Consider the following 9652-nt stretch of genomic DNA (forward strand, 5'->3'; position numbering starts at 1 on the left):
CAACTGCTCATCAAGCTCTTCCAGATCAAATTTATATATTCTATGATCCCATAGTAGCCATATTCTACTTTTATTGTTTGAACTAGCATTTGATATCCAGTGCCAACCATGTGCTATTTTTTTTGTTCTCTCATTTTCTCTATGCTCCTTTACTCTATGCTCAACCAATGCTATTATAGCTTTATTATTATTTCTTATGAACTCCCTCACCTCCTTTTGCTTATATGTTTTATTCAAACCCCTAATATTCAAAGAACTCTAACATATTTGTTGTTTGTCATTTTAAAAAGATAAGGTTAAACAGAGGTGGTTGGTTTGTGGTTTAAACTGGCGACTCACCCTTACAACACGAGATCAAAAGTAAAAAGTAAAATGGCAAACAACAGTGAGAATGAGTCACATAATGATGATATCCATGGACAATTGGTTGAACAAGGTTCGGGATTGGTTAAAGAAGTAAGAGTGTTGAAACAACAATTAGCAGAGATGTACCAAGCTTGGGTGAATGGACAGGCACCGCCCTCACTACCCATAGGGCCTTCGGATAATCTTCATAATGTGTCAGTTGCAAATCAAGTGCCCATCTCCATAACAAGTAACCCATTGTAACAACCTGGATTCAGTCCGAGCATTAACCTTCCCACTATCCCCAGTACATCCATTCCACATCCTCTAACCGCACCCATCAGAAATAAACCACCTACTATACCCATTGTCCCTACTTTCACCGTTCCTCAACCGGCTCTCGCTCAAAAGCTCAACAATGATCCACAGTTGAATGCTCATGATGCCCAACATTACTCTCCAGAACTGACTTTCAAGGTTCCAGATTCATACAAGCATACTCCTCAGAACATGTTCCCAGTTGAGATTGAAAAGCCCGACAAGAATATGGAACAAGAGGAAATGACCAGAAAAATGAAGAGCTTAGAACAAACCATGAGAAACATACATGGTTTGGGAGGCCACAAGAGTATTTCGTTTAACGATCTTTGCATGTTCCCCCATGTTCATTTGCCACCCGGCTTCAAGACCCCCAAGTTTAACAAGTATGAGGGGCATGGTGACCCCGTTGCCCATTTGAAGAGGTATTGTAACCAACTAAGGGGAACAGGAGGTAAAGAAGAATTACTCATGGATTATTTTGGGGAAAGTTTGATAGGAATCACGTCAGAGTGGTTCATAGATCAAGACATCTCTCACTGGCACGTTTGGAACGACATGGCTCAAGATTTTGTCCAACAGTTTCAGTACAATATTGATATAGTGCCAGACCAGACCCTACCTGTTGGGATCAAACTGGGTTTGTTGTTGTTGTTGCCAGACCGCTCCTTTCTCGTCAACATAAAGAAGAAACCAATAGAAAGCTTCAGAGAATATGCAATCAAGTGGAGAAAGCAGGCTGCTAGGGTCAAACCACCAATGAAAGAGGCAGAAACGATTGACTATTTTCTCCAAGCTCAGGATCCTGATTACCTCCATTATATGTTGGCCGCCATTGGTAAACCTTTTGCTGAGGCGATTAAGATTGGGGAAATAGTTGAGAATGGCATGAAGTCGGGTAAAATTGTGAGTCAGGCAGCCCTTAAGGCGACCACGCAAGCAATTCAAAGCGGGTCAGGCAGTTTCGGAAATCGAAAAAAGAAGGAGGAAGGATCCATGATGGCATCTGGGTTCGGAGGAGTTCAAAGAGGAATAGTTCCTTATTATGTGCAATTCCAACAAGGACAATCCAATTCTCCTCAACATTATTATGCACCTCAGGGTCCCCGGTACTCAGTTCCCTCGCAACAATATACAGTGTTTAATGCTCAAGCTTATGCTAGAACTCCCAATCACCAACAATGGCGGGCACCGATTCCACAAGGCTCCCGTCAACTCCGGCCAAATTTTCAGGCGCCATATAATCCTCGTCCCAGACAGGAATATGTGAGAGAACAGGATCCAAAGAAAGAGTTCACTCCAATTGGAGAATCTTATATAATCCTATTTCGAAAGTTGATGTAGTTGAAGTTGATTGAACCTATCATGTCGCTTATGTGAATCCAAATTCAAAAGGTTTTGACTCCAATGCAAGATGTGAGTATCACTCTAACACCCAAGGTCATAGTACCGAAAATTGTTGGACATTAAAGAAAGCCATTGAAAATTTGATTGAAGCAAAGGCAATTGTGGTGACAAACAATGAGGATACTCCTAATATCACAAACAATCTGCTCCCAGCTCACGATAATACACATTTTATTGGGATGATTTGTGATGATCGAGATTCTAAGCAGTCTGGCAAGACAGAGATGGTTGTTGGAACCATAGGGTAGGAGTCAAAAGTGATAGTAAGCCCGCTACAATTGGCGCCGTTGATTGTGAAAGGTGCGAATCCTAGTTCAAACTTGGCAGGTTCTGAAAAAACGATTCTCAATGTCGCTGGAAGCACAAAAAAGGTTGAGGTTCAATTGGGTGGGCCAAAACTTTACATCCCTTGGGGCATTCAAATGATTGTTCCAAATAATGGTTTGAGAAATATAATAAAGCCAGTTGTGATCCGACCTGTTGTACAACTCCCAGTGACAAACACAAAAGCTATTCCATGGAATTATAACAAAACTTTCATGACATACAGAGGAAAAGAGATAGGGGAAGAAACAGATGAAATGTGGGGCTTGACCCGCTCTGGAAGGTGCTACTCACCAGAGGAATTGAGAAAAGCTAAGCAGGCCAGGGAAAGTCACTTGCTAGTGAAAGAACCCGTTGCAGAAAAAGAGGCAGAGGAATTCCTTAAGAAGATGAAAATGCAAGACTACTCAATCATTGACCAACTAAGGAAAATCCCTGCTTAGATATCTTTGTTATCTCTGCTTTTGCACTCGGAAGAACATTGTCGTGTGTTGATCAAAACTTTGAACGAGGCATATGTCTCAGAAAAGACAACGGTGAATCAGCTAGAAAAAATGGCTGAAACATTCTTTGAGGTGAACAAAATTTCTTTCAGCGATGATGATTTGCCTGAGGAAGGGGCTGGGCACAATAAAGCTTTGCATCTTATGGTCAAATGTGAAGGGCATTACGTAAAAGGAGTCATGATTGATGGAGGCTCAAGTGTAGATGTATGCCCTCTTTCTACTCTACAACAGCTGAACGTTGACACTAACAGAATTCAGATAGTAATGTCAGCATCAGAGCTTTTGATGGTTCAAGAAGAGACACTATTGGGGAAATCGAACTCACCATGACAACCGGCCAGGTTGATTTTAACATTGTCTTTCAAGTGTTGGATATGAAAACTTCCTATAATTTTCTTTTAGGAAGGCCGTAGATCCATATGCCAGAGTTGTACCATCCACCCTACATCAAATGGTCAAATTCGAGTATGACAGGCAAGAAATTATTGTTCATGGGAAGAATGACTCATCCGTATATAATGACCCGTCCATCCCTTATATCGAGGTCAAGGAAGGATGTGAATCCATTATATATCAAGCATTTGAGGTGATTGAGGTGGACCAAATGGAAGAAGGAAAACCAATTCTGCATCCCCGTCTTTCAGCCACATTTATGATGGTAGCTTCGCTGATGTTGAGGAACGGCTATGAACTAGGAAAGGGATTAGGATCCTCCTTGCAGGGAATTGTGTACCCCATTGCTCCCTTTTCGAAGAAAGATACATTTGGCTCGGGTTTTAAACCAACATCAGCTGACATAAACAGAGCCAAGGCCCGCAAGAAGAATGGTTGGTAATTGTCCAAATCAATCCCTCACATTGCCTACTCTTTTGTCAAGCCACAATTTGAAGAAGTCTAAAATCCTTCTACTCAGGATGACATTGATGAAGTTTGTCAGGGTCTCAAGGAGATGTTCTATGCATCAATATGGTTCAAGTTGGTGAGGCCCTAGCCGTGGAAGTGTTCAACTGATTGGTCCAGATACCTCGCTCAACAACTGGGAAGCAACTCCTCTTCCCATCAGGAAGGAGTCTTGTTTCGTTAATGCTGGCTTTAAAAACATGACATGCACGCGAAATTCATGCCCTGATCTTAAAAAGTTGTCTAATCTCAAAATAATGAATCAAGAAGTTGAGTATGATGAAGATGACGCTCTTATGGAAATAAAAAGGGAATTGGATCAATTTGAGAATAAGCCTAAGCCTAACTTAAATGAAACAGATGCAATTAACCTGGGAAGTCCTGAAGAAACCAGAGAAACAAAAATAAGCATCCATACTGAACAAAAAGACAAGAGATGCCATAATTCAAGTTTTGTTTGAGTAGAGAGATGTATTTGCTTGGTCGTATGATGACATGCCGGGTTTGAGTGCCGATTTAGTGGTCCATAAGCTTCCCACATATCCTAATCTTCCACTAATCCAGCAAAAATAAAGGAAGTTTAAGACAGACACGAGTGATAAGATTAAAGAAGAAATCACGAAGCAACTAAGTGCAATGTGATCAGGGTCGTTCGATATACTACATGGTTAGCAAATGTTGTGCCAGTGCCAAATAAGGACGGAAAAATTAGAGTTTGTGTTGACTATAGGTATTTAAACAAAGCAAGTCCAAAGGACAACTTTCCCTTACCTAACATTTATATATCACCAAATTCGGATGGATGAAGAAGATGCAGAAAAGACCGCCTTCACCACTCCATGGGGAACTTATTGTTATATAGTCATGCCATTTGGTTTGAAGAAGCAAGGGCAACTTACATGAGGGTCGTGACTACCATATTCCATGACATGATTCACAAAGAGATCGAAGTGTACGTTGATGATGTGATCGTTAAGTCCAGAACACAAGATCACCATGTGCAAGACTTGAAAAAGTTCTTTGAAAGGCTACGAAGGTACAATCTCAAACTCAATCCAGCCAAATGTGCATTTTGAGTTCATTGTGGGAAGCTTTTGGGTTTTATAGTTAGTCGAAGAGGCATTGAGTTAGATCCCTCCAACACAAAGACCATTCGAGAGCTGCCTCCCCTGAAGAATAAAAAAGAAGTCATGAGTTTACTCGGGAGGTTGAACTACATCAGCAGGTTCATCGCGCAGCTTACAACCACATGTGAGCTTATTTTCAAGTTGTTGAAAAAGAATGCCGCTATCAAGTGGACAGATGAGTGACAAGAAGCTTTTGATAAGATCAAGGAATATTTGTCAAATCCCCCTGTTTTGGTCCCGCCGGAACCTGGTAGGCCTTTGTTTTTATATCTGTCAGTAATGGATAGTTCCTTTGGTTGTGTTCTGGGTCAACATGATGCCACAGGAAAAAAGGAACAAGCAATATATTATTTGAGCAAAAAGTTCGCCACTTATGAGGCCAAATACACTCTTTTGGAAAGGACATGTTGTGCCTTAACCTGGGTCGCTCAGAAGCTTAGGCATTATTTTTTGGCCTATACAACTTACCTCATTTCCCGAATGGATCCCCTGAAGTACATCTTTCAGAAGTCGAGCCAACTGGCAGATTGGCAAAATGGCAAATCTTGCTCATAGAGTTTGATATTGTTTATGTCACTCGCACTGCCACGAAGGCACAAGCTTTGGCTGATCATCTGGCAGAAAACCTGGTTGATGATGAATATGAATCATTGAACACATACTTCCCAGATGAAGAGGTTAATTTAGTTGAAGAAGCAATCCAAGATGATAGTCAAGTTTGGAAACTATACATTGATGGGGCTATCAACATCAAATGCATAGAGATTGGGGCAATTCTTGTATCACCTAACGGGCAACATTATCCTGCCAAGGCGCGGCTTCGTTTCCTCTGTACAAAAAACACATCAGAATATGAAGCTTGCATCATGGGTCTAAACATGGAAATAAACCTAAATGTGCATGAACTGTTGGTGATGGGAGATTCAGATTTGCTTATTCGGCAGGCTCAAGGTGATTGGGAGACTCGAGACATCAAGCTCATTCCATATAGACAATGTGTGGAAGATCTTAGCAAGAGGTTCAAGTCCATCGAGTTCAGGTACATTCCCAGGTTTCACAATGAATTAGCGGATGCCTTGGCCACCCTGGCCTCAATGCTTCCATATCCGGGTAATACTCACATTGACCCATTAGAAATTCAAATTCGAGATCAACATGGTTATTGCAAAATACAATTGAAGCAGAACTAGATGGTGAACCATGGTACCGTGATATCAAACGGTGTATGAAAACAAGAGAATATCCAAAACATGCTAATAGGGATCAAAAGAGAACTATTAGGCGACTCTCTAATGGTTTCTTTTTGAGTGGGGAAATCCTATACAAAAGAACTCCGAATTTGAATTTGTTGAGATGTGTGGATGCCAAAGAAGCTGAAATGATTATGAATGAGGTGCATTCGGGAGTTTGTGGTCCGCACATGAATTGATATGTTCTAGCAAAGAAAATCCTTCGGGCAGGATATTATTGGCTTACCCTGGAACGAGATTGCTTTCATTTTGTTCGCAAGTGCCACCAGTGTCAGATTCACAGTGATTTGATTCACTCGCCTCCTTCAGAGTTATATCCTATGTCGGCTCCTTGGCCTTTTGTTGCTTGGGGAATGGATGTCATTGGGCCCATCAAGCCAAAAGCTTCAAATGGGCACAGATTCATCTTGGTTGCAATTGATTACTTTACCAAATGGGTGGAAGCTATTACATTGAAAGCAGTTACCAAGAAAGCAGTAGTAGACTTTGTTCACTCCAACATCATCTGTCGTTTCGGTATTCCAAAAACCAGTATTACCGATAATGCTGCTAATTTGAATAGTCATCTGATGAAGGAAGTATGCGAGCTATTTAAAATTGAGCATCGCAATTCTACTCCTTACGGCCCAAAGCTAATAGAGCTGTTGAAGCTGCGAATAAGAACATCAAGAAGATTCTTAGGAAGATGGTCTAAGGGTCTAGGCAATGGCACGAGAAACTGCCTTTTACTCTTTTGGGATACCGGACAACTGTCCGTACATCAGTCGATGCGATGCCCTACTTGTTGGTTTATGGCACTGAAGCGGTCATACCTGCTGAAGTTGAGATTCCCTCTCTCCAAATAATTGTTGAAGCAGGGATTGAGGACACTGAATGGGTGAAGTCTCGATTGGAATAATTGAGTTTGATTGATGAAAAGCGTTTGGCGGCAGTTTGTTTTGGTCAGCTATACCAACAAAGAATGGCACGTGCTTACAATAAGAAAGTGCGCCCAAGAAAATTTGAGGTAGGACAGCTTGTTTTGAAACACATCTTTCCGCACAAGGAAGAAGCAAAAGGAAAGTTCGCCCCAAATTGGCAAGGTCCTTACCTTATCAAAAAAGTATTGTCAAAGGAGCTCTACACTTGACAAATATAGAAGGAAAGGTGACAGATATATCCGTCAACGCAGATGCGGTCAAGAGATACTATGTCTGACACGCTTCTGCTGGGGCATTTTTTTTTATATACTTAGCATTCTTAGGCTAGGATGACGAAAGGCTATCATTCTCGTTACCCAAACATTGGTCAACCCTAGTTAGCCCTTTGAAGCCTTGTTTATATTTCTTTGTGTTTCCCCTCTGTTGGAACCAATGTACTCAATCAAAGAAAAAAAAAGTAAAGCAAAAAAAGAAAAAGAAAAAGAAAAGTCAAATAAAAAAATCATCAAAACAAGTTCATGTTAATTGAACTACGTTTGACCCGATTCCAAAAGGATACCTAGGCAGCCTTACTCTGGGGTTCGGTCACACCAAACAAAAATCCACATTCCTCCAATATTCAAAGAAACCGGGACATGATTTTATTTTATTTTCGATGGTTGGTCCATCAAAATGGTTCCAAAAGTTGTAATTCAGTTGAGTAGTTCTTTTTACCTTTCCCTGCTAAGACCTTCTGATCAACTTTCGAGAATTCTAAGTCAGTATACTACGGGTGATGCCTCAGCCATCGCTAAGAGAGAAAAATAAATGAGAGAGTCTTCTTGGAGAAAACTCTCACGGGCACTATAAGGAAATAATGAGTTGAGAGAAAGGCAAATGAGAGAGGTCAATTGGTGAAAACCCACAAAGGGCATCGTTGATCGATTTAGGCCCTCATATATCCCGGCACAAGCATGGTTAAGACAAAGAACTCAGTTTCAAAGTGAAGTTTACAACAAATTTTGAGAATTAGACGGTTCAAACGGATCGGGCATCCAGTCCAAAGTGCATGTCATGTTCATTGAAGTCAGCATATTCCTCCAGATAAGTCCTTTCTTATCCCCCCTCCCCCCCTGAAAGGGACGCTTCTTGATTAAGTTGTAATACTTGTTATTTCACCTTCTTGTTTTCGTTCGCATTACCTTTTGAGTCCCTTTCAATCTAATTTTGTCAAAGCAAATCAAAGAAAAAGTACGCAAAATTGGTTACAGTTTCCCTATTATATGAAGCAAAATTTGTGGGCATAAACAGTATGGGCAAAGGCATAAAGCCAACTTTGATATTCCCTGACGAGCAAAAGGCTTGAAGGACTGAACAATATTTCAAGGGTCAACAAAAGTTACTCAGTTAAAGTTGTTTTGGGGAGCAAGGTTGTTTGCACCATAAACACAAATGGTGATAGGTGCAAAATAGTCAGGTGTTGATGTTGTGAAAGAAGATCTTCAGAAAGTAAAGCCAGAATCTCCCGGCAATTTGTACGATCATCGAAAGAGTCAGTTTTTCTAACAAGTGTAATGGACGCAAGGTCAAGTCACCCAAGAAATCAAGGCCACAAACTGACCACCATTTTAAAACTAAAGAATTTTTCTGTATTCAGAACAGGAAGAAGACAATTTTAGGAAACAGTTTGTGAAAAGACGAACACCACCAAGTGAAGTTCTCGAATCCTTAGTTTTCTTCCAATATACATGTAATCATGTTATTCTTAGTTTCATTATAGGGAATCAATACCCTATCTTCAACACAAGGTACCACTTCCCCTGGTCACATTATTTTCTTCCTACATAGGGTACGACATTCCCTAGCATAATCTTAGAGAGCCAAGATCCTCACCTTATTGCTAACATAAGGTACTACATCCATTGGTTGCACTTCTTATTACTTGTTGCAAACATAGGGTAAAACATTCCCTAGTAGCATCCTAGAGTGCCACGAGCCTCGTCTTATTGCCAACACAGGGTACTACATCCCCTGGCTGCATTTAGGGGTGGGCACAGTTTGGGCAAACCCGAAATCCAAAGCGAAATCTGAATCTTTTGGATTTTTAGTTTGGATTTTCGAATTACGGATTGGATTTTGGATTTAAGTTTTTAAAATTTTGGATTTCGGATTGGATAGTGGCTTTGGTACTTCGAATTTTTGGATATCCAAAAATCCGAAATTTTTATACTTTATATTTAGTCTATTATCCATGTGCCAGTAGAAAATAAGTTTGATACCCTACCCATTAGAAATTATCTCATATATTCACTATTTATTACTAAGTTACTGTCAGAGTATTTTTTATTTTGAATATGGTTTTACTATTGCTACTTCTTATCAGGCGTATTAATGTCTTTGTTGTATTGTCTTGATAATAATTTCATTACTTGAATATTTTATTTGGATGATTGCGGTGAGAATGAGTAACTTTTTAGGTAATTTAACATGAGTACTTCATTTGGATATTCATTTTTGTAAAAAGAAGAAACATCTCAACTTGTAAGTTCAAAACCGAAAATCCAAAATATCCAAAC

General features: G+C 40.2%; 1 protein-coding gene and 1 pseudogene across 1 annotated transcript; both read left to right on the forward strand.

Moving 5' to 3' along the window:
- LOC109216548 lies at window positions 373–2837 on the forward strand. Its single transcript, XM_019380712.1, has 4 exons — window positions 373–560; window positions 654–2003; window positions 2078–2283; window positions 2398–2837. The coding sequence occupies exons 1-4, from the start codon at window positions 373–375 to the stop codon at window positions 2835–2837; spliced, it is 2184 nt and encodes a 727-aa protein (XP_019236257.1).
- LOC109216557 lies at window positions 5794–7022 on the forward strand (annotated as a pseudogene).

The sequence above is a fragment of the Nicotiana attenuata genome, chromosome 2 (genome assembly GCF_001879085.1).
Source record: "Nicotiana attenuata strain UT chromosome 2, NIATTr2, whole genome shotgun sequence".
Lineage (NCBI taxonomy): Eukaryota > Viridiplantae > Streptophyta > Magnoliopsida > Solanales > Solanaceae > Nicotiana > Nicotiana attenuata.